The 26,316-nt window shown below is 40.9% G+C and overlaps 1 protein-coding gene across 1 annotated transcript; it reads left to right on the forward strand.

Moving 5' to 3' along the window:
- The first annotated feature begins 1,597 nt into the window (after positions 1–1,597).
- Positions 1,598–26,074, forward strand: lingo1b (leucine rich repeat and Ig domain containing 1b). The gene is made up of 2 exons (XM_049598708.1): positions 1,598–1,875; positions 22,427–26,074. Exons 1-2 carry the CDS (start codon positions 1,864–1,866, stop codon positions 24,284–24,286), a joined length of 1,872 nt encoding a protein of 623 aa, XP_049454665.1. The 5' UTR covers positions 1,598–1,863; the 3' UTR covers positions 24,287–26,074.
- The last annotated feature ends 242 nt before the right edge of the window (positions 26,075–26,316 follow it).

Consider the following 26,316-nt stretch of genomic DNA (forward strand, 5'->3'; position numbering starts at 1 on the left):
AGCCTTTGCTTTCTGCTGAGAAAAGAAAGAATGCTCTAACTGCTGTGATTTTAATTTCACATTGATATATATCTAGGCTGATGCAAATAACAACCCCCATGGCCATTACAGTACAATACCAGCGTTATTACTGCAAAAATATCACATCTGCACGGCACATAAGGTAAAGTAGGATAAAGTCATGATGTGATGACGGAGAAGAGGAAGCCTTAGCTTTCTGCTTCAAAAAGAATAAACGCTCCAGCTTCTATGGTTGTTAATTTGAGTCTGTATAAACAACCATCTCCCACAGCCATTGTGTGAAATATCCAGCATAATTATGACAAAATACTGCGTTTGTACCGCAGTAAGGTAAAGTGACATAAGGTAATGACTTGATGATGGGGAAGACAGAAGCCTTTGCTTTCTCTTGCAAAAAGAATAAAGGCTCCAGCATGTATGTTTTTTTTATTTCAGACTGATATATATCCAGGATTATGCAAACAACAACCTCCTGCAGCCATTATGGCAAAATACCCATGTAACTGTAGCAAAATACCATGTTTGCATGGCATGTAAGGTAAGGTAAAATAAGCCCATGACGCCATGACAGGAAAGACACAAGCTTTAGCTTTCTGCTACAAAAAGAATGAATGCTCCAGTTATTATGGTTGTTGTTTTAGATCTGTATAAACACGATCATGTCACGCAAACAACAATCTCCTGCGGCCGTCCACGGGGGGCCGGTTTTTAAAGGGTTAAAGAAATTAAACAAACCTCTTTGATTTAAAAATAAAATAGTGAAATGTATAAAATGAAACAGTGATGTCTTTTTCTAAGCCTTTACAACATTTGTCACACAGTTCATTCTGTGGCCAGGAGCCCTTCATGTCCACCACCACTCCACTAAATCCTCAGCCCCCTAATCTCCCATAAACACTCCCTGACTGTGGAGCTTCCTTGGCATTGCCAGCATGTGTGTGCCAGCCCCGTATACCCATTAGCACCGTTAAGCCTCTGCTTCTTACCCCAGGCCCCTGCTCCTCACAGCAAAGGTGAGTTTGTGCGATGATTACCTCACGTTGCACTATGGGTGGCGTTAATCCTCAACTCTGGCAAAGAAATGTTTAAAACACAAAGTACTCAACCAGCCCTCTCCACCACAGTCTTGAGTTGCTTGAGGTTTGCATACTGCAGAAATTTCATTAGCTCTATATCCCTGTAGTTTCATCACTCCCTCCTCCCCTTCATAACCCCTCGTCACTTTTTTTTTTTGCTCGTCTTCATTCCCCTGCTTTATTTGCACGTTCTCCCTCTCTAACCTCCTTTCTTCTGTCACCACACACACACCACTCTAATTGTTTTCCCTCTCTCAAACAGCAGCCTGTATTCCTGTTAACCACATCATTCCAATCTCTCCATAAACAGGAGAAGTACAGGTAAACAAAGAAGCAGAGGAGGACGCTGCCAGTGCAATCAGGGAACATTTCTCTCCATTTCTTTCAACTCCCCTCTCTGCCTGTGCTCTGTGCCTCTCATTCTCCCAGTACACTGCAGCTCCTCCTTCCACCTCTCTCATCAGCTGCCCCTCCCTCGTCCCTCTCTGTCTCTACTAGGTGCAGCATGTATGTGAGCGCGTGTGAGCCAGCAGAGCCGCCTGTGTGTTTACATGTCAGCCTATCAGTGCTGCCGGATTTAGCGCATCTGGAGAGGACGAAGGCATTTCTCAAATGCCCCTCAGACAAGGGATTCTCGACGCTGCATATATCCCTCTTTCCCATTTGAATCTAGCCTGTCTTGAATCCTGCATCCCTGTCTCCATGCTTTCGGAGGCATTTTGAATTTCCTTGGCAACATGGAGCTGCCTGAATTAGAATTCTCTGCATGACAGTCCTGGTAAGTACTCTGTCTCTATGGTGGGCTTTGAGCGCTGAGGCATTGGATCAGATTTATTATGGTGCAGTGGTGGGGCCAGGGGATCGCCAGGGAGCAAATTAATGTCAGGAATAAAATTGTGTATCGTAGGCAAATGGAAGGGACGGAGAGAGGGAGCATTATTCACTGAGGAGGGCTCCAGATCTTATTTGTGCTTTGTCATCCAGATGGGTTTCATTTTGCTGTGTGCTATGCAATCTGGGGTTGTACTGTGTAGGGATCACACACATACAGTGTACAGTACGTGTGCATGCATCATCTGAATGTTACAGGAAAAAGCTTGGGTATTTTTCATAGTGTATCTTTTAAATACAGTTATTAGTAAATATTGTGTGTGTGTGTATGGGTGAATGTACCTATGTCCTGCCTCTTTATATCACAGCTGAAGGTGTGAGGCAGAGCAGCAGAGTGCCTGTTTTGTGTTTCTCCCTGAGTGTTTTTGCCAGGGTGGTTGTCGCTGCTTCCTAATCTGCCCTCATTAACATTCATGTTCCTTCAAATGCCAGTAAACTCATCTCAACTCACACTTATTCATTCTCAGGAGCCTTTTTGCTCTTGGCTGTTTCCAGTGGGTCTGAGAGATCCTATGCAGGTGCTTGATTTGCCACAGGTTAGATGGATGGGTGGCAGTGGTAGTGGTAGTGATGAGGAGGGTAGGTGAGGGGGGAATGATGCCCTATGATTTTTTATGCAGGCCAAATAAACGATCTCCCCTTGTTTAATTTCTATTGCCTGTTACATTTGCATCTTTATAATCATGGCTGCAACGCTCCAGCAGGCAGACATCGATGAGGGGACTCTGTTTTTAACAGTGCAGTAACAACCTCTGCAAGCCACAGACCCCTGACAGTCTCTGAGTGAAGGGTCTGCTCTTCACGTCAAGGCTTTATGAGCCAGACGCAGCTCTTAATTGAGGCCCTGTAATCAGGTTATGACACCTGATTGGAATCTTTTTTTTTTTCTTCCTCCGGTAGTTATTAATGCGTGTCACTGTGTGTGCACGTCTGCCGCTCCAGAGCACTCAAATCAATTCCAACGGACTGAAATGAGCGAGGCATTTTTATGACTGGAATTTCTGATTACATCTGGTGAAGGAATAAGTGATTAAAACAAACTCACTGTTGCTGAGCATACTGCTTCTCAACAGTATACATGCTGTCGGTATCACTTTGTCTCATTGGCATAAGTACCCCACTTAGTATTATTATGCATCGCAATTTAATCAACATTGATTTGGTAAAATAATGCAAATATACACTGTATCAAAGTATTTTTGCATTACCACAACACTTAACCTGCATCAAGTGATTTTTCTGTCCTTCCCTTTCTTGTCCACAAGCACAAAGTTACAGTGGCTAATGGGGATCTAAATAAGCAAACACAACTCTGACATATTATGACCATATAAAGAGGTGACAAATTTGCAAATATTACATGTTTACACATTCAGCAGATACGGAGCAACATAAGAATTGGAGTCGTGTTTTCATCCTCCCAGCAATCTCAGAACCCATCGACTATCGGTCTGATGATGATTTAGCTTCTGAGGGCCACAGGCAATATTTCTGGGGGTTCCGGTAGCCAACGGATATCCAGGCCTTCCTCCTCCATGTCTTTATTTACAGTCCGGCAACTTGAGATCCACAGGGTTCCCACAAATTTTCATGGAACAAATTTCAAAACTTTTCCATAAAATAAAAAAAGGTCTTGCCCCATTTGACAGGTTTTTTTTTTAAACATGTCAGATTCAAACTATTGAAACATAGTTTCAGTTAGCCGGCACACATGAAAAGCGAGAGGGAACATGGGATGAATTTAAAGAAACGTATCCGATAATTAAGAAAAATGTTGTCACACATCGACACATATTAGAACAATGTTACGTCAACAGCTACAGAAAATAAATTTGGCGTTATGTCACATTACATGGAAGGTTATCAACGGAAGATTGTGAAATTCCATGACTTTTCCAGGTTGGCCATGACCTTGGGAACCATGGACCTGAGAATGGAGTTGGAATTGACTGTGCACTAATGTCTACAAACAGATATCTGCATATAAAAGCAGATACATTTTTAAAAGCTAATAAAAAGCCAAGCTGTCTACAGACAATAGCCGATGGGTTCAACTGAATTTCCACTGAACTGATTTTCAGCCAGTTTGTCCGCCTCTGTCAGTCTTCACAGAGACTGTTTGCCAAGGGTGGGAATCACCAGAGGTCCCACGATATATTATCATGATACTTAGACAATGATACAAAATTATTTTGAGTATTGTGATAACATTTATCGCGATATATTGCAATTAATTACCTTTTGTAAACTGCAAATTAAGGAAAAAATTGGTCAACATGTGTTTTTATCTATTAAGAAAAGTTTGTTCATCTCACTTCAATCATTTTTATTGCAACATGCATCTAGTAGTCTAAAAAATTGACTGTATTGTTCCAATAGGCTACAAACAGTTTAATTTGTATTTGCAATGTTAACAATTTACATAATAAAAATATCAATACTCGGCATCCATGTATCGATACAATATTGCGATAAATATAATAAATATCGCGATAATATGCTGTGTCCTTCTTTATCCCCACCTCTACTGTCTACCTGCATGCAATATAAGCCTGCTCAAACATGATTAAGCAACACTACATTGACCAATAATTGACTACAAACAGAAACCAGAATGCATTCAATACCAAAACCCTGTCCCACTGCCGACAGATTCTGCATATATATGCAGATATCTGCATATGGAGATTATCCTCCTGATAAACATTAACTCTTTTTAGCTCAGCTTTGCTCTTCAAGTCCTGAATGTCTTTCTGTAGTCACAAACTTTGCCTCTGTGCCATGTGGTGCTGGGCAGGTAGTGTTCAGTGGGTCTATCAGAGCTATTTTTACTGAAAACAGCTGCCTGCTGAGGCTGGAAACCAGGCTGATGAGACTAAACCAAAACAGTGAGCGAAGAGTCACTACAACACACGGAGGGGAACTGCAGAGTTCATCATTCTCCGTGGGGTCATCGCTATGAGTGAATCCTTTCACATGCAATTTCATCAACAGAGAAAGTTGCTTTTGATGTTTTCCACAACAGAGCACAGTGTGAAATCGTTTTGCATGGTACTAACTATTTTGAGCATTTATAGATGATCCATGTGATCCCTGAGAACCTGTCAAGAAACCAACCTATCGTGTGTTTACTCATTTTCAATTTACACGACAGCTGCATATGACTGACAAGACACTTTGGGGTGGTCTTAGTTCAAATGCTTATTGTTTACTTGTATGAGGCATATAACTTCCACTGTCCTCCAAGGATGCTCAGTGGCCAACAGCAGTCCATAATATATTTGAATCATCTACAAACACTGAAACAAAGAAACCTTGTGGGGCCTGTAGGAACAAGAGAGGTTTTTACCTATAGGCTGCTTAGAAATGGTGTATACTTGAAAAATAATAAGCACACAGGAGTACGAACTCACTTCACTCAGACATCTCAGGAAAATAAAGCTTAACAGGTTCTCTGCGGGAGCTCATATATTATTTATTACAGGCAAAACTTTGTGCAATCATTTTACCAGCCCTATTAATACAATTATTAATACTAGCAAAATTATTTAGAAAACGTGCACACATGCAATAAAAACTATCAAGCCTACAACAGCTAGGCACAATGAAAGCAGTGCTGCTGTTCATGTTTGTGTTTTTCTCAAAGGCCTTTGTTCATCGCTGTCATATGCTTAATATTCTGTGTCGTAGCGGTCTACATAACACTGAACAATAGCCAATTTTCTCACAGTAGGATCAAATGGGGATCATCAAAGCCACAGTAATGTGTTTACAGATGGATTTAAGTTTCCTTCCCAGTTCAAATGGAATAATAGTCAAACTGACAAATCACATGTTGGAGGAAGTTACAGTCAGCAATATCTGTGGGAGGCATAAATAAGGATGTTCAAATGAAAGCAGAGTTAACTACATACAGTAGGCTATATGTGAGTAACAATAGCTATGTTTACAAGCACGCTAATATTACACTATTATTCCAGATATGACAAATATTCTGAATTTGACGAAGGTCATGTAAACAGCATATATTAGATATTCCAAATTAGGACTTTTTCTAAATTGTAACAGATTCAGACTATGCCTCTAAATTGTTTTTTTTTACTGTAGTTTGCAACACATGGCCTCTTGTGTGTTTATGGTCAGCTCTGTGCATTGTCACGGATAGATTGTAGAGATGCATGCCCAAAAGAAAAGCCCACATTTCTGGTCGGAGGAAGAAACACAGCAACTTTTAAATGAAAGAAGCTTTTGGATCTGCACAAATGTCACAACGCCAACCTTTTCAAGAAGGTGGCTGAAGCAACTGAGGGAGGAAGGCTGTGTTTGCACGATCTAACATGTCTGCCAGCGGTAGAAAAATCCAGGTTTGATGCAAAGACATTTCACTTTTCCACACTGACACAATAGATGACATAAGGGCACATTAATCTGAGTATACAGGGCTGCGTGTAAATGGTAATATCAGTGGAATATTCATTTTCATTTGCCATGTAAACAGATTAGTAGGAATATTGTCTTTTATGGAATAAGGGCCAAAACCACATTATTTTGTGCGTGTAAACGTTGTGATTGATACAGAATGATTAAGGCAACCTCCATCAGAGGCTTTTGTGGGCTCTGTTATGGTTGATTTTTCCCATGTAATATTTTGGCTTCTAATTATAGCCCATTTTATTTACAGCTAAAATTAGGGCACTCCTGCACATAACAGTTCATTTGCGATGCCCCAGAAAGGAGCAATGTACGAAGTGGCCACAAAACATCTAGGGTGTTACTATTAAAGCATTCTCTTGAAACAAGATCCATCTGGAATCCAGATGTTGCCACATTATGGGTAACATCAGCCACCTTGAGGAGGAAATGGTGAGAGTGATTGTGGTGAAGACTGCCAGACCACGTGTTTATACAGTGTCGGCTGGATGGCGCGGTGACAGACGGAGGCAGATCTGTCACAGGATACTCAAATTTGCGTTCTACAAATGTATTCAGAAGGTCACAGTCCTGCGGCTCTGCAGCAGCCTTCCTCATTTAAATTTAATAATAACAGCTTTATGCTAAATATGAGACAGTCAGGGGCTGGTAGGATGGAGGACTGAGGTTGCCTCATGCTCGTGCTCCTGACTGGATTCAAGCTCTTGGATAGCAGAGCCTACAATGTGATACATCACAGTGGAAATCTTGGAAGGACTGTCTCTTCCCGCTCATCTGTCATCCCTTCCTTTTGTCTGGCGGGTATTTATAATATAACTGACACCGGTGGTCTGGTTTCTTTCACTTGAAAGAAAGGACATGATGGATTATTGCTCTGCATGTCTGCATTCTCAAAACTGTAAGGACCGGGGCAGTAAGCAATTAAGTCTCTGGAAATCTTTATACCACATTTCTCTAACAACACCAAGGCTGATGCAAAAGAAACCAAGACAAAGAACTCAAAGAAAGCAATCCGAGCACACAACTCGGATCAATTGTCTAAGTTTCTTTGCATCAGCTAGAAAAAGCAGAGGCACTCTAACGTCATATGTGTAACGTGGCCGGTGATTATTGCCTGAGTGATCTGGTACGAAAATCTCTCAAAATCTCCTATTGTGCTCTTCACGAGGCGCCGTAAGAGGCTTGTCTGAGGTAAAATTGCCTTTAGCGTGGCATTTAGCCCTTTCTTTTCAATTCCAGTCCAAAACATCTTATATTCCCTGATGATGAGTCGGGGATAAAGGTTTGTGTAATTTCCAGCTTATCCTACTTGACTTTCAGGACGAATGGGTGTTAATGAAGAAAGGAGCCTCTTTTGTAGTATTACTGTTAGACTTAGTTGAACCAAGAAACAGATCTGCATGGTAATAGTGGATAACAGGTTAAAAACACTGCAAGGTTCATTCGAGGCCCTGTTTTTCCTCCATTTTAATGAGAGATCAGGATCATTTAGCTGCTTTAACATCCCTCATCGTGAATCTGACTGATCTTGTTGATGAGTCCAACAGGATGAAAATATCTCAGCGTCTTTAATTAGATCTTGATATAATAAATAATGTAACATAATGTAGAATAAAAACGTCTTTGGTTGGCAAATTAAAACTCCATTAAGCAATATTTTCCATATCAACACTAAATCAAATGACTGTAAACGGGTTATTAGTACTGCTGATCTCAGAGAGTGAACAGCCCAGTCTGCAGCTCTGTGCAGGTTTCAGGCTCTTCCAGTTAATTGTTTTGGTTCACCAGCCCGTCTGGTTGAGTCCCTCTGGCTCTCACTGACCCCCCATATAAAACCGTGGGCAGCTGCTCCCAGCTCAAAAGCTTCTCGCTCAAAAGCTCCCACACACTGATTGTACACTACCTGCCCAGTGTGAAATAGTAGAGTAGGAGCCAGTATCTTGTGTAGAGTCGAGTGCCTGGTAAAGACGGTCGAACGTCGAGGAACCTAAAGAGAGATTTTTATCAGGACTTGAAAGACCACACAAAAGGGCTCAAGTAACAGTGATAACTGGAACATTTCTCACAAGGCCGAGCAAACCGCCCTGAAGAATATAAGTGCAGAGTCCAGCGCATTAGTCACAATAACGTCACAGTACTTAAAGGCTATGGGTTTACTTTTAAGTCTACTTTTTGGATCTCTGCCTTAAAATTACTTTAATGCAGCTTCAATTTTGAAACATAAAATAACAGGACATTATGGAAGTCCAGTCTCACAACACTTTGAATTTTTGGTTTATGGTCTGTTTTGTTGATACACCTTAAAGCAGCAGTGTGTAGTGGCATTCAGGGGTGAGAATTGGAGATTGCAACCAGCTAAAACTTCTCCCATGCGTCGAGCATTAAGTCCCAGTTAGGATTCCTTCAGTGTTCATTGCTCAGGAGTTTTTTACGGCAGCCAAACTACTTTCAAAGGTCTCTTTCTCATCGCAGAAAAAAACAGAGTTTCTCCTAATGCTGTTCAGCTCGTCACAGATGGGCCACTAGCCCAGCACCTTTGAGTGGGCTCAGCTATTTTCTCTAATAAGTTGAAATACAGAAGTTCAGGAGGTTTTCACCAGGAGCCAAATTATCTGCAGAGGTCTCTTCCTCTCCAAAACAAACTGATTAAAGCAGTTTCTCGTCTCTATCTAGAGCTAGAGCAAGAGCAAGAGCAAGAGCGGTGCAACATGGCGGACTTCTTAAATGAGGACCCGCTCCCTACGTAGACATAAACACCTCATTCTAAGGTTACAAAACACAAAAATTCTTATTTTCAGCTGATTCTACACTAAAGAAAACATACTTATTATTTCATATTCCATTTCTGCCAATATATCCCCCTAAATCCTACAAACTGACTGAACCTTGAATCATAAATAGATCCCTATGCTTCTAAATCCACCCCTCGAGTGGAGTCATGCAAATCCTGACTCTCAATATCAGCCCCATCCTGATCCGACCCTTTTAAGGAATATCATTTAAGTTTAATCAAGCATATTTTCAATTACCAAATACAAAATAAGTGATCTTAATCTCATGATGAACCTATATTTAATATTTAACATAATCCAACCACTGAAATCCAATAATAATGGTTACACATTGTAACAATACATCTATGAACACAGCTGGAGTTTTCTGATGAACATAGGTCAATCCTCAGCCAGTCGGGATGAGCCATTTCCCTACGAGTGATGTTGTGATCATTATTTTTAGATCGGCAGAAACATGTCACCTAAAACTCCGGGTCAACAGCTCTAAAAATGATCTCTGTCAAGACAGATGCTTATTGTTACGTTGACATACATTCAACAAACAATAAAGACAGAGAGCTCAGACGCAGTCAGAGTTCTGCGTGTAGTAAAAAGCTTTTATTCAAGTACGGCTGACACCCACGTTTCAGCAGGAGTCGTCTTCAGGGCGTGATACGTAGGTGTCAGCTCAACTCGGAGTGCTTAGGATTTCCCCTTTGTTTGTTTTTACATGCCTCGAGCCCTCGACTCCAAACACCAACTTTGTTTGCTGAGTGAGATTGTTTTTAATGAATTTTTTTCTCTTGAAACAAAAGGTTTTGATAGCGCTCCAGTTGCTCGTTTCCATGCTAACGTACTTTATTGATTGTTCTCAAAAGACAAAGATCGTAAGGATTAGACATTTTAAAATTTATGGATTAAGAGTCTTTGTCTGCATTCATGGCAGAGGGTCCTGTGACCTGTTTATGTGTGATTGTGGCACACTGATAATTTCTAAACTTTGAGAATGCGGACCAATCAGAGCATAAAGGCACGTCCATAAAAACTAAAAACACATCACACCACGATGACGCACGTATGATGTACTGGGAAAGAACTGTGTGACAAGTTTTACTTTTGTTGTGGCATGTGGAACCGAAGTTGTCTTTGCTGCACCTATGAGCAATGCAACAAAGACTACCAAGTCTTGTGTTGCCTTTCTTGTTGCTGGAGTGATGTGATTTTTTTTTTTTTTTTTGTCTTGGTTTTTTTTTGCAGTGTTTTGGGGTTTTTGTCTAGCACTGTGGTACTGGGTGTCTCTTTGTGCTTGTTTCTGCGGTGAGCCACATCACTTCTTTTATCTCATGTTGTAATTCTAGGGAATAATAAGGGGTCTTTTTCACAGCACACTTTTTGATTTGTTGTCATAGGAAAAGCTGTTGTTACTAATCTCATAAACAATGGATGCACAATAGTAGGACCCTAAAACCAAAGCACCTAAATGGATTTCAGCCATCATTATTTTTAACCATGTGCTTTTCCTGCTGTGATATGTCAAAATGTCTTCTGTGAAAAACAACTGATAATTTAAAATACTGGAGCGAGTTGACCTGGGCACTTATCATGAGAAATGTTATTGCAGCCAATGATGAACTGCCGCTCATCAGGTCATGATAAGGTGACTGTGCGACATATTAAAAAGGATCCATATAATTATTTTAGGTGCACTGACAAAGATGGGAGGATCAAAGATGATTAGTCTCGTCCGCTGACTACACAGGAGATGACAGACACCTTCTGATCTCCAAGCTTGTTATTTCCAGATCAGTAGTGTAGAGGATGAACATGTGAGAAAGATGCAATTCTTACAGACTTGCTATTGGCCAGCACCCTTGGGGTGCCTTTGAACATAGCACCCGTCCTGTTGGAGGTGCATACACAGTCTGTAATCTTAACCTGAGGGGGTATGCCCTGACAGGAGCAGAGCATGAACAATTCATTTCCAAAACCACGTATGCAGCAAGGTGAGCAGTGAAATGGGTTGCAGCACTCACTGTTAAAAGCTCGCTTTAGTTACTGCTTTATTATGCGAGAAATACCACACAGAGAAAATACCCCCTTTTATGTGTAGTTATAAATGAAAAACAGCCTTTCACGTGATGGCACAAATAGTTTGGGTTTTTCTTATCACTGCTGGGTGTTAGCTTGAAGGGGATCATACATTTGGTTGTGTTTGCGCGTTGTGTTTGTGTATCTGTCTGTCCACAGCTAATTTCACAAACTACTGGAACAATCAGCCTTATATTTTGTGTGTTTATTTATGATTTTATTCTCAAGGAATTCTCAAGGTTACAGCAATTCAAATTTGTTGAAAGACATGTTTAATGACTGTTTTACATGCCACTGACTGCTGACTCCTCACTTCTCTTAACCAGCCAGTAGGGATGACAAGTCCTCAATGAGATGACGCAGCAAAAGCTAAGCACAAAATGCATTATCAAATTGGCTCAGTTAGAAACAACAAGGCTTAACTAGTCTGAGCAGGCCACATTCTTAACTTTTGTCGTGGTCAAAAAACTGACAGGGCTTGGCAATATCGAGGAAATCAAATATCATGATATCTTTGACCAAGTACCTCAATATAGATATTGCGACAATATTGTGGGGTTGACAATTGGTGCTTTTACAGAGATCATTAGTAATGTGGATATAATAAAGTAGACAAACAATAGACCAGCTAGAACAGTCTGTTAAGTTCAGAAAATGAATGAAAATTTACTGTAATGCTGCCTTTAAAACCAGGAAAAGACAACACTATTAGTATATTAGAAATCTAAGATTATATCTAATCTCATATCACACTGTCAATATAATATTGATATAGTGCCCAAGCCCCATCCATAAAAGCTTGGTCTCGGAACCGAGCATCTGCAGATTAATTCCATACAAACTCCACCATACAACATGAATAAATCAGGAGGGACAATTTCCATCGTAGCTGCACCACAAGCATTGTCTGGAGTGGCCAGGCTTAGCTTCAGCAGCCATGCTGCAGCCAGGATGCAGTCGCCTGGTGGAGGTCTTCTGAGTGCACTTTAATACTGACATCTGGGATTAAATAAGTATTACATTACAATAAAAGCAGCCAACCTGCTTGACCACCTTTCACAACATACCAGCCATGACTCGTGACAACTGGATGAATGCTGTGTTGGTCAGAGTGCAGTAGAGGTACTTTGAACCAGGCAGAGTCAAATAGACAGCCTAATGGAGACTGTTCTTTTCAGTTCCATTAACCACAGTAATGTTGAGGTGGTGAACAGGCTTCTATGATCAACTACTCCATGTCCGCTGGCATCCTCAAGACCATTAATCTACAGCGTCAGCTGTCAAACTGAAAGCTATCCAGCATGAATGCCAAAGGTTCAGTATGTGCCTGAAATTGTTGGATAAACACCCTTTAGACTTTATGTTTGGTTTGTTTCTCTACTCGCGGACCTCTGCTCTAGATCACCTTACGATTCTCCAAAACCAGCACTAACTGTCTGGCTAATTCTCATGTTTTTATGATCGTGCAATTGTTTGGAGAATGCAAAAAGATTTTGAGGTAAATCATTGTAAATCCTCAGCTCCTCTCCCTACATTCTTTTGTGCCAACACAACGTTACATACAATATTATGATTCTGTGGTCATAATTGTTTCCACAGTCACACAGAGCTCTGCAGGCGCACACCTCCCCACCTCTTAAGCGTCCGTGAACTGCTTCTCAAACAGCCCGAAAAATCATTATGCAAAAACACTGCAGGAAACTAGTTTTAATGAAAAAATGCTTTGAATACTGGTGTAAATCTTTTGGATTCAGTGCAATTGTTTGGCTTCTGAACACTTATTATGCTGGATTATGGGGCATGAGGCTTTTTTAGTAGGTTTGTTTTGAAGTAGGCTTTCAGAGAACCACAGCATGAGAATTCATTGTCTGTTATGAAGACATACAAACTGACGCAGGCAATTAAATACCGTCTAACATTTTCATTTCTGCATGAACCAGTCCTTCACAAAGAGGCTTCTGTGCATTTCCGTGTCCTCCACAGTGATCACTATAATTATCCGGACTCCTCTAATCTCTCTTGACACCATCTCCTTCCATGATAAGTATGGGTGTGGGTATGTTCTGTGCAGTAACTTCTGAGGCAAAATGTGTATGCCTTTGTGGCTGAGAGCCCAGCGAGCTAGAGGATACTGCTGTCAAGAAAAGAAAGATCGGGAGTTTGCTGACCCCATGCAGGTGTGTTTCTGCATCTCAACAGGAGTAGTTCCCATGCATGCACTGAACCATTTTGTCTTTCTCTAAGCATTTGATCCTGGCATGGTGGAGCATCAGGCCATGCAGTGTCTTTTTAGGTTTACAGGGGTTGTTAGTTTTATCTTAGGCTTCCATGGAGGGTTTGTTTTCATGGGATTCCTTATATCTGACTGCTCAATCCTCTAGAGGATGTAGATTAGCAGGCAATACAGTTCTTAAGAGTCCAGGTTTACCCTGCAAGTATTAAATGTAATATAATCATTATTGCAGGTCAATGCATATCTGTTGTAGCATTACTGTTGGCATGTTAAGCAGTTGCATGCCTAGATCTGCGCACGCTAGAGATTTAGCTTTAATTTAAATATCTTCGTGCCAATTATAATGCGATGAATTCAAGAATAGATTTAAACAACTAATTTTAATTTACAAAGTAAATTAAATGATATATGATGAAACCTTTTGTGCAGTCGGCACTAAAAACACAGAAAATGTTTGCTGTTTAGATATTAAATATTGCAGTGCAGTCTCATGAAAGAGTGAGACTCTAGAGACTTGTCCACTGTGATCTCCCACAAACATTGTCACTTCTCTGCAGCCCAAAATGTTTTCTTGTTTGTTTGCTATTTGACTTTTAAATGTTTGCTTTAAAGTTTGTCAGCCGAACACAAACACACCAGTGAAAGCAATCTCCATCTCTTAAATCCTATACATATTTACTTGTTACTTTGTAGCTCCCTTTTCCGTTTCATCCTTGCTTTTCTCTAAACAGTCACGGCATAATGAAAGTTGTTGGAGAAATGTTTGCCACTCAACATCAAGCTATGTTTAAGAGAGATGCTAATGAGCACACTGCTCATGACTGTAATGAAGAAAACTGAAGCTAGAAGTCGTCCAGAGATTGCAATCATTTATCAGCAGCTGTCATTAACAGAAATAAAACATAAGATAAGTCTTAATTGAGAAGAAATTGATCCCCGGGGGGAAATTCAGAAAAGCATCACTGACTGAGACATATCCAAGATGTACAAGATAAATTATGGATTGCATATGTTTGACTGTCTTAAGAAGACTGTAATTTTAATACATACTGTAAACTAGGGCTGGGCGATACGGAGAAAATCAAATATGATAGTAAATTTACCAAACACCTTGATATTGACTGTGATATTGATTGACACTATATTGTAGGGTTGCCTATTGGTGCTTTCACAAAATATTTTAGCAAGAGTTTTGATGAATAATTATCAGTAATGTGGTTAAAATGGCCACGTAGGTAAAGCCAAATAATAGAACAGCTAAACTGACAACAAAAAACAAGTGGCAATGGAGGTGGACTATTGTGTCGCCTCACGTTGCCCGTCTCGATCAAAAAGTTGAACTTGAACACACCAGAAATACTACAGCCAACAGCCAACTAGCATATGTTCTGAACCTGCCTGAGAGGAGACAATTCTCCATAGCAGCAGGTGGCAGTAGTTTATTCATCATTCAAAAAGGGAAATTGGAAGACCGACACAGCAGATTTAAGACGCAAGTTAGCCAATTAGCACATTAACAAAACAACCGGATGTTTACAGAACAAAAATTTATCGTGTGCTAGTGAACAATATCACCAACAATTATGATCCGTGTCTGCTAAATAGCTCAAAGACTAATAAATGGATCTAACCTAATAAAACAGGTCTGTTTCGCACTCTTGACATTAGCCATTTGTTTCCTTTCCTCACTTCCATTTCTCTTCGTGTGCACTGAGCTGAAATGCTAAACACAGTGGTTTCATTCACTGCGTGCTCTGCCTTATCGGACACCAATTCAACAAGCTGAAGCCGCTCAAATATAGCCGACAAAGTCTGACAGCGCCAGAGGTGCAGGATACACCACAAAACCTAGTGTTACTGACACTCACAGACGGCCCGACATTGGGAACTGCCCATTGGTCCGACATCCCATTGTTCCGACCATATTAAACCCATTGTTCTGAAGTCCGTTCCGAAATCATCATGATGCCCTGTGGTTAAGGTCTGGTTAGGTTTAGGCACAAAAACCACTTGGTTAGGGTCAGGAAAAGATCATGGTGTGGTAAAATGAAAAAGAAAGTGACAAACACATAAGCCATGAGCCTGCTCCGCCTCAAGCCTTTCCCAGCTGACCCAGAGCCGGTCGCGGCGCACCATACGCCTGCCGCGAGCCGTTCAGCACCGCAGACAGTCAGACTAATGGGATGTCGAATCAATGGGCTGTCGGATCAATGACATGGACCCCCGACATTGACATACAGCCAGCCGTCAGCTTGGTGCGTCAAGGCCATTAAACCAGAAAAAAGACAACACTTAAAACATAACAATATTATTTGAATGCATCGTTTTTCTACCACAACCCCAAAAATCCCAAATAGCCCAATAAGTCAGGAACAGTAACATAACTAATTATACATTAACAATAATTCATAAATATTCTCAGCCTAGTTTTGTGACTCCTACAGTTTGACCACCCGTGAACAGCTTACAGACTCACAAGCATCTGGAATAGTTTCAAAAATCTACAAAGATGACCCTTAACAAGTGGAGTGCCAGATATACCAATGATGCCAAAGGACACTGGCGTATCACATATCTACAACCAGCTTGGCAAAGTGGCTAACTGTCACATTATTGTAGATGCAATGACTGAACCTTCTTAAATAATGTCCTCTCATCTACCATTCCAAAACTAAGCTTCAAAGCCCCAGAACTGGTACTCAAGACAGCCTTCCTATAAACTGATAACTTTGTCCACAAAGACATCACAGCTTCTTTCCCAAAAATTCAATGCTCACGTGTACAGGGTTGTGACAAGGAAATGTAGGACCTTTATGAAAAAGGACTTTAACTCTGACGTAATTTAATCACATTTACAATCGCTGAAACAAGACTTGGTCATATGATTGATTTTCAGCATTTGTCAGCTATGAAAAGAAAAAAGACAAATCATCTGTGCCCAAACTGAAAGCTGAATTATTTACTCTATCAAGGGAAACACTCTCAGAACTCAAGCAGCACTGATGATTCATGACAGCGGTCACAAGTTGAAACTATCCAACAGGGAAATAATAGACAAATACAGAGTACAGGCAACGGAAAAATAATGCTAATTGGTTTGCAACTAATGTCAAAGCTTTGTATTTGCACCTATGATGTGTTTCAGAGTTGAAGTCATTTTTCATGACCTACTTATGTTTTTTGTCTCCTGTATATTTTAAAAGTTTAATAATCTTTATCATTAAATGGCTCAGTTCCCTTTTTAATGTAAATATCCCAACAGTCCTTCAAACATTATGCTGCACAACAACCGTACTTAACAATAACTAAAAACAACCCAAGGGCATTCATGCACCGATGCGTAAAGCTCATTTGTCTGCATGCTCCTTGCAGAAACTCAGTGACCCATTAGCAGTGCACACCTCTCTTCAGTTTGCCCTGTATCAAACCACATGGCACCACAAGAGAAGAGATGCAGAGATTCAAGGCAACAAGAGACTAATGGTAAGCCGAGACATGCTTTTGAAAGAGGACTATGACAGGGTGAGAGGTCCGCAGAGAAAATGCAAGCAGTCATAGAGGGGCAGGAGAGAAAAGGCTTGTCCAGTCATCTTCCTCCCCTGCACAATACCATCAAAAAGAGAAATAGTAAGAATCAGGGTGGGGACAGAAAATATGTTGAGTGATGGATCAAGGACTAAAATTCAATTTTTTTTACCTTGGAAAGACGACTTTAAACCCCGCTCTGAACATGTAAAGAGTAAAAGCAGTGTATGTAAAGACAGTAAATGAGAGGTTATTTGCCAAAGTCTCTTTCTTTTAAGCTCAAGGTCAAAACAAAATGGTCATACAGCGAGCAGATCTGAGCTGTAAGGCCAGACTACACAGATAGTACCCCTGCCCTTACTACACTCTGAATCATAAATCATGCATGATACTCTGGTAAGAAAATCACCACTGCATTTGCATTTGCTTGTTTTCGATTAGCAAGGACATCAGTGAGCCTCATCTTCATTCATATGCCTGACTTGACAAGACAAAAATCTCATTCTGTGTCAAACAGATAAACATGTCAGCCGTTTTCTCCATCGACTATCTTAGTAGGGTTTCATTTTACTCGAAGGTTTAGCATCTGTCACAGAGGATCAAAGTAAAACGCGTGCTTGTCTGTTGTAGAAAACATTTCACCATCCCACTGGATGAGGCTACATGCTATCCATTTGTAGTTTTCACGTAATTAGTGGAAGATGGAACAGAGTGGGAGGGTCACAAAGGCGCCACCGATCGACACTTAAGCTTTCATTCTGACAGTCTGCTTTTCACAATGCTCTATACACACTGGACTGATGCCCGATGTGTCTGACATGTGCAGCAGAAATTAACAGTTCTGGAGGAAGCGAAAACGGAAGCTGCAATTACTGTTCCATTGCAGCTACTCAGACCACAATCCAGGCTGCTTCAGTCCCATGACTTTAATTCACTGAGAGTGATGTTTAATTTGTGTTGGTGCAATAAAAGTAGAATGAGTCTAATCTTCACGATCAAACTTAATATTTTTTTAACACCATGACAGCGTGGTAGACAGGCAGAGAGGTTCTAAAAAGCACTACACCGACCATTTGAAGTGCTCTTACAAAAACACTCCTCTGGTGAATGAGCTACAGACAGAACACACAGTGCCTATTCAGCTCCCACGTATGACAACATGATGAATATTCGGACGTAGACTGTATTATACTCCCATAATGGAATTTCCTATTTGAAAAATAAAAGAAACATTTCTTCACATCACTGATTTATGTTAAATAAATTCAAACATTTAATTTCCCTAATGTAAAGCAATCTATACCAATCAGCCACAACATTAAAACTACTGACAGATGGAGTGAAGAAGATTGATAATCTTGTTACAATGCGATGCTCAGCTTGGAAACCTCGGGTCCTAGCATTCATGTGGATGCCACTTATCGTGCAGCACCCACCCAAACACCCCTCCTCATGGCAACAGCACTCCCTAATGGGCCATGCCACACTGCAAAAACTACTCCGTAAAGGCCCAAGGAATGTGATAAAGAGCTCAAGGTATCAACCTGAGCTCCAAATTCCCCAGATCCCAATACTGTCGAGCACCCATGGGAGGTGGCAGAACCCCACCTCACAACCCACAGGACTCAACAGATCCATTGCCAACGCCCTGGTGCCAGACACCACAGGACGCCACTAGAGGTCCTGTGTCCGTGCCTTGACAGGGTAGAGGCCCCACTGTGGACTGGACTTATGGTCCTATGGGGTACTGGCACCTCCCACAGATGCTCAATCAGATTTGGATCTAGGGAAATTGGAGGCTAGGTTGACATCTTGGGCTCTTTGTCACATTCCTCTGGCCATTCCTGAGCAGTTTTTTGCAGTGTGGCATGGCGCATTGTCTTGCTAGTGGGGGGCACTGCCATGGGGGACTGCTGTTGCCACAATAGGGGTTACTTGGACTTTAACAGTGTTTGGGTGGGTGTTGGGTGTTAGGTGGCATCCACATAAATCTTAAAATCCAAGGTTTCCCAGCAGAAAACTGCACTGTAACGAGATGATCAATGTTATTCACTTCACCCGTCAGTGGTCTGACGTTTTGGCTGATCGATGTTTAATACTTGGCTATCACATTACTCTAATTTTTGGCTTAACTTTTCAGATTCTTTTCGGCTCAGATAAAATGCCAAAAGAAAAACAAATCACAGTGTAATTTCTCTTACTTTGCATGAGGCTCTTTTAAGAGTGTGTCCCACAGACATAGCTGCAACTTAAATCGCATGATTGATGTGAGAAGTAGAGCTTGAAGGTTTTAGCAAGTTAAAGTTCCCCTGAGTCAAAATCAAATAGGGGTTTAAAGTCCTCTGACAATCTCCCTCTCTCCATTTATCACCGCTTGGCAGCAATCTCTGTTTTATATCACTGCAAGGTCAACAGCTCAGCAGTGGCATGGGATGTGTTAAGTTTGCAAATATTTCAGGGAGCCATTTGAAGATATACCATGGAATTTTTTGGCTGCTAATTAAAAACCATTTGTGCTAGCGGAGGCAACGTGTCACTGATATTGGCAGTAATTGTTTTTCAGCATGCTCAGAAGTCAAAAGCGCAGCAGGGTGGTTATACTGTGTGACCAAGCCCCTCTATTGATTGGCTGATTTCATTACTTGTGAGGAAAGTCACAATAATGGAATTTTATGCAAGGAAAGAGGGAAGGGGGCTTATATCTTTGTAAAGGTGTGCAGATAAAAGCGCAATTGTGATTTCCACTGACTTTGCAAAAGTTCTGAAAATAGGTTTTTCAAAGGGTTTCATGATGTAAGAAATGTATTCAGCTCATACTGTTAAGAAAGGAGCCAAAATGGGCTTGAGACTTGGGAGGACTCATTAGTTTTAGAAAATGGTGTATTGTCATGGAAATTGTGAATTGCAAAACAATAGTTCATTAAACTGTTTTGGTATGTTATGAAACATGAAAGCATTTCTAGGATATTTCAGATCTTTTTATGATATCTAAGGAAAGTATTTTAAGGAAACAATTACTAAACACTGAAAATAAAATGTGTTATTGTTATTCTTATACATTTTGACAGCCATATCCAGCTGGATCTGTCTGAAAATGAAAACCTTATTAGTCAAAAGACAGAGCTTTTGCTTCCTGAAAGCTGTTTCATTTTATGTCGTCAGTTGGAATTATGACACATGATAGTTATTCAAGCATTCATTCATCTCAAAACATGATATCTGGCTGAATGGAATCCTGATTTGGTGCATTTTCTTTCTCTTAAAAACTAATGACATGAGGCCTATTCACACGGGACTAGTAATACCTGAGGACCTCTAGCAACTTTTTGTAATCCTGTGCAAATCTGCCATTTCCGTGAATTGTCACATAAAAATTTCACTGCAATTTGACTACCACAATTTGCCAAAAAAAAAAAAGGCCTTTGTAAATATTAGTCCTTTGCGAATTGGCATCTCTGTGATTTTATGACGTTTTTAGGTGGTCTGATTTCTCTGCGCTTCTTTTCTGCCTCTTTCCAGGTTGAGAATTGTGGAGGCTGTGTTGGCAAATATGAATGAATGTTTTGACAGCATTTTGGGCGTAGAAGGCTCATGTCACTGCACGGAATGGAGACCCGTTCACTGAAAGAGAAAGCTCAAACCCAGAAAAGCAAAATCTGTGATAAATGACATAAGATAATGTGTGGCAGGATAGGCTCTGTTTGTTTCACTAACATGTAAAAGAAAAAGGCAGTTAACACTGTACATCACCACTGGAGGTGCACTGTAGTGTTTGTGTTGTGTGAAATGGAGTTGTAAATGACTGTGTGCATCATGTCCAGGGGATAATGTCAGTAAATCACTCATTCTTGAGAACTGGGATATAACCTTACTTACTTGTGGTTTCAATTTTTAATCTAAGGTAGTAAGATCTGACTGATTTGCAGTCTTAGGGAGTTGACAAAAAGTTATCTTCTAATATTCTTATTTAGTTTCAATTTAGGAGGGCTATGGCATTGACATGTTATGATTGAGACACACCTGAGAGCAATTACTATTCAATGGATTTATCAAAAAGTAGAAAGCTTACCAGTACCTGAGCAGTATTCCTGCCTTTCTGGAAACCAGGGAGTGGGACAGGAGTCCTTGGGATATAGCTTCCACGTTTTATGCCCAATAAGATTATGTTTTTCGTAGAAATCTGATTGGAGTTGACAAAAAAACTGGGACACATCCTTAAAGGGGCAACATTTTCACAAAAACGTTTAAATAAATTTAAAGGCACTGTATGTAAGAATGTGGCCAAAAGGGTTACTGCACTCAAATTCAAAATACTGCCCCGAGTCGTGTCCGCCCCCCCCTCCCCTACAGATTCGAGGTTGCTGGACAGTGGCACGCTGGAGACTGATTTGTTTGCCCACGGGCGGCTGCCATGGCAGGGCTGCATCGCTGCGTCGTTGATCTTCGGTTTTCCAGCGGACTGTTCGAGCAAGTCCGGCTTCTCTGCTGCTAACGCTGCTGCCGGGATACAGCTGAGGAGAAGCCAGCTACTCATGCTGGGACACTGCTAATGCTGCTTGCCGTGCTGCTGTAGCTCAGTCGTAACTGTAATTGATGCTGAGACTCTACTGACTGCGTGACTGGTAGACGGCAGTGGGTGGCGCAACAGGCCAAAACACAAATTCAAAACATAAACATGATTTGCGGACCACAAAAAAATTTCTTAGATGCAAATATTCTGGCTGTACTATTGTTGTCGGTGAGATCAGTATGTTATATGAACATTATTCCTTAGTCTCTGTGACATATTAGGATGATTTTACGACTATTTGCTTTAGATTTCTTACATATAGCTCCTTTAAAGCAAAGATGGCTATAGCAGATTTTTTTACACTAATGTTGTCAATGTGTACTGTTAGTTTTAGATTTTAAAGGCCTTTAACTGATTTTTCAATTGAAGTTGTGAATTCTTGACTGGGGCAAGGGTGATTTCTGGCACAGAGCAAGTTCAGAACTTAAAAAAATGAAAACTGGTCAAAACCTTTCTTGCATACAGTTCCTTTAAAAGTAACATTTCACCCCAGAAATGAAATTAGTGTGTTGGTTAGTTATAATTTTGGGGTTTTCTTTTCAATTCTCAAGAATGGGTAAAATACAGATTTCACTTTTCCTGTGCGAATGCAGCCCATAAAACACAGATGTGATGTCTAAAGATGCGTTGTGATGTCTAAATCACCTGAGGTCCCCTGGTTTTACTAGTCCCCTGCAAACAGGGCTTTAGCTTTAATTTTCAAAACTTTTCTTTTTCTATCTGTTGAGAGCGTGACATGAAATTGTTCAAAATTGTCAAAGCCCTTTGTGTACCACCACTCCTCCTTACCAACTCCTCTTTTTCCTTGTCTACACAGGTAAGCAGTAGGATGGTGTCTGGGGAGGCAGGAGGGCACAGCTACTTGGTGGCATGCTGGCAGCCCATCCTGATCCTCATGCTGGGCACCGTCCTCTCTGGCTCCACCACCGGTTGCCCCTCCCGATGCGACTGCAACGGTCAGGAGCGTTCAGTTGTGTGCCATCGACGGAGACTTGCAGCTCTTCCCGAGGGCATACCTACTGAAACAAGGCTGCTAGACCTAAGCAAGAACCGTCTGAAAACTCTTGGGCCTGAGGAGTTCATTAATTACCCTCAGCTGGAGGAGCTGCAACTTAACGAAAACACAATTTCATCCATCGAGCCTGGGGCCTTTGGCAACCTTATGAATCTTCGAACTCTAGGTTTGCGCAACAACCAGCTGAAGCTCATTCAGCTGGGGGTGTTCACAGGCCTGACCAACCTCACCCAGCTGGATATTAGTGAGAACAAAATTGTCATTCTGCTTGACTACATGTTCCAGGAGCTGTACAACCTGAGGGCTCTGGAGGTTGGCGACAATGACCTAGTATTCATCTCACCCCGATCATTTCATGGCCTCAGCAACCTTGAAAGCCTCAACATTGAGGGATGCAATCTGGCCTCAGTGCCCACTGATGCCCTTAGCCATCTGCATAACCTGTTGTCACTTCGATTACGCTATCTCAATGTCACTGTCATAAGGGATTACTCCTTTAAGAGGCTGTATCGGCTCAGAGTGCTGGAGATTTCTCAAATGCCTGCCCTGGATACCATGACGCCAAAATGCTTATTTGGACTCAACCTCACATCATTGTCCGTCACAAACTGTAATCTTACTGTCATCCCCTACCAAGCCATCAGTCACCTAAGATATCTGCGGTTTTTGAATCTGTCTTTTAATCCTATTCATACAGTGGAAGGGAACCAACTGTTCAATCTACAGAAGCTCCAGGCTTTTCATTTGGCTGGTGGGAGATTAACTGCCATTGAGCCCTACTCTTTCCGAGGACTCAACCACCTCCGTGTCCTCAATGTATCCAGCAATAGCTTGAACACCCTGGAGGAGTCTGTCTTTCACTCAGTGGGAAACCTGGAGACTCTGGCTTTATATGACAACCCATTGGCCTGCGACTGCCGCTTGCTGTGGGTCTTCCGTCGGAGGTGGAGGCTCAACTTTAACAGACAACAGCCCATGTGTGCTTCGCCTGAGGTAGTCCAAGGAAAAGAGTTCAAGGACTTCCCAGACATCCTTCCTTCTGACTATTTCATCTGCCAGAAATCAAAGATCACGGATTATAAGGTTCAAGAAAGCCATGTAGATGAAGGAACTACGGTTCATTTCGCTTGCCATGCTGAGGGTGATCCGGCCCCTGTGATAATGTGGCTATCCCCCAAGAAGGAATACATCACGACCAAAACCGCTGGGTCAAGACTTTCTGTGTCTCATGATGGCACACTGGAGGTACGTTACGCCCAAATCCAAGACAACGGCACTTACTTGTGCATTGCAAGCAATGCAGCGGGCAATGACACCAAAGCTGCTCACCTTTTTGTGCATAGCTACTCCCCCAATTGGCCCCACCAACCAAACAAGACATTTGCCTTCATTTCCAACCAGCCCAGCGATGAAGGTGCTAATGTGACTCGGGCCACAGTTCCATTTCCATTTGATGTAAAGACACTTATCATTGCAACCACCATGGGATTTATCTCTTTCCTCGGAGTTGTCCTCTTCTGTCTTGTGATATTATTCCTCTGGAGTCGAGGGAAAGACAATACTAAGTCGAGTATAGAGGTTGAATATGTGCCACGTAAAGAGGAACAAGAGGAGGCCAGTCCGACCGAGGCACCCATACAATTCAACATGAAAATCATGTGAACCTCGAATGGAGGCCATGTAAGCTTACAAACTGCAGTCGGGATGCATACTATCTTTGCTTCAAATATGTACTCAGTTTATGAGCGATAGAAATTGCACAGCAGCAAACGCATCTTGACACTATACCCTCGACTTTTTTGTTTGTTTTTTTTACTTCAGGGACTGAATCTTTAAAAGCAAATGTTGAATTTAAAATATTCAAATTTCTGTAAATTTGTATTGGCAATACTCAAATCAGTATGTTAACATGCACTCAACCACCCGATTACTGTGTGTAACAAAATTGAGGTAACAGTTTGAATGAAGCACATGGATGGATTTCCATAAATAAAAGTTTACATGATAGATGGCTAACATTTAAGAAGGATGTGGAGATTAGTCTACAGGTATAATCTTTCTATCAGCACAAAATAAAAGAAAGATCTTGTTAGGATCTTGTTGCTGTCGTTTGCTTTGATGGATGTACAAAGCACAAAAACCCATTATTAGGACCCAAGTTCTGTTGCTTGAAATGCTAACTTGAAAGCATTTTCTTTGTTTGATATTGCCCCATCACAAGCAATTGACAAGAAAGACATGAGTGTTTGTGGTATTTTTAGATAAATAGAAGAAAAAAGACAGAAAATATAGTTGCATTTTGAGAGGATAAAGATGTACTTTCAAGAAAGAAGTCATGGAATTACGAAGATAAACTTTTAAACGTGATGATTTGAAAAAGGAAAATAACAGTATTACAAGGCTGCAGCAGTAGTTTTCAGAACAAGGTTATAATGTTAAGAGAGAGAGTTGTAACATTATAAGAAAATGTCATGTTTTAAAAAACATTTTGGGAGCCCAATTCTCTGAAATTGAAATTTCAGTATTAAGAGTCAGTTGGCGGATTAGACACAGATGAGTCAGTGTACCTCACCACCCTTTGCGTGTCAGTGAGCAGAGGACTCGAACATCATTAAATTGTGTTTGATGTTTTCTCCACACACTTCGGCACTGCTGCCTGGAAAAAAACATGTCCAAAAAAATAAATCAGTAGCCTGTATCGCTGTTACATGTCACAAACAAGCAATTTTGTCGATTGGATGTTTTTACCGTCTGTCAGATAAAACAACTGCAGTATCCCCTTGGTCAAATTAGAAGTGTGCATGTTAACACACTGAATAAAAGAAAAATAAGCCAGTCCTACAGTATGTGCTCCTTTCTGCCAACAAAGGAGGTTTGTCATTAAATGTATTAACATGTTCAGCTATACATATTTTTTCTGTATTTTATTCTTTCCTTGTACATTATGCTATATGGCACAATAGTAATGCTTTTAATGGCTGCGAGTTTTGAACATATTACAATCTAAAGAGCAGATTAAAATATCCAAGTTTTTGATTGGGCTAAACCACGAGTGTTACAGCTTGTCAGAGTGAATAAGAGCACCCTTGAAAAATCATCAGATAAACAATTTATCATCAAGTGAAACAAAGTTAATTTGTTTACCCATTTGGCAGCTCAATAAGTGCGAGCACTCTGTCCAAGTCCCGACATATATTGTCACCGGTGCATCTTGAAAACGCTGACATTATTAATTTGTTGCCTTAAGTAACCCATTTTCCAGCTTTCAGCTGAGCAATACCCAATATTTATGCGTAAAATGGAGTTTTATGCCTCATAAGGATTTTATGTTGTCTAATTAATTTCACAGTCAAGGTCTGCTCTGAAGATAATGTGTTCATTAACTCTTAAAATACTTGTTTAAAAAGGGATGGGCAGATGGAAATTCTATTAAAATAAATAACATTTTATATCACGGGGTGCTTATTTTATGCTAATCTGCTATAAAAATGAATGTGAACACACATTTTTCATCTCTAAGAGAGGTGATCCTCTGTGCTGGAAGCAAAGTAATGTCCACGGAGCTCGGTGCTTTACTTAGGAGGCTCACAGTGAAGCACACTTCACTGAATACCTCTTAAATACTTATCTCACTGCAGTCTTTTAATACTGGTACTTGCCTGTGGTCATAAAATGTCATATAGTGCATTTAC

Source organism: Epinephelus fuscoguttatus, linkage group LG2, assembly GCF_011397635.1.
Source record: "Epinephelus fuscoguttatus linkage group LG2, E.fuscoguttatus.final_Chr_v1".
In the NCBI taxonomy this organism is placed as follows: Eukaryota; Metazoa; Chordata; class Actinopteri; order Perciformes; family Serranidae; genus Epinephelus; species Epinephelus fuscoguttatus.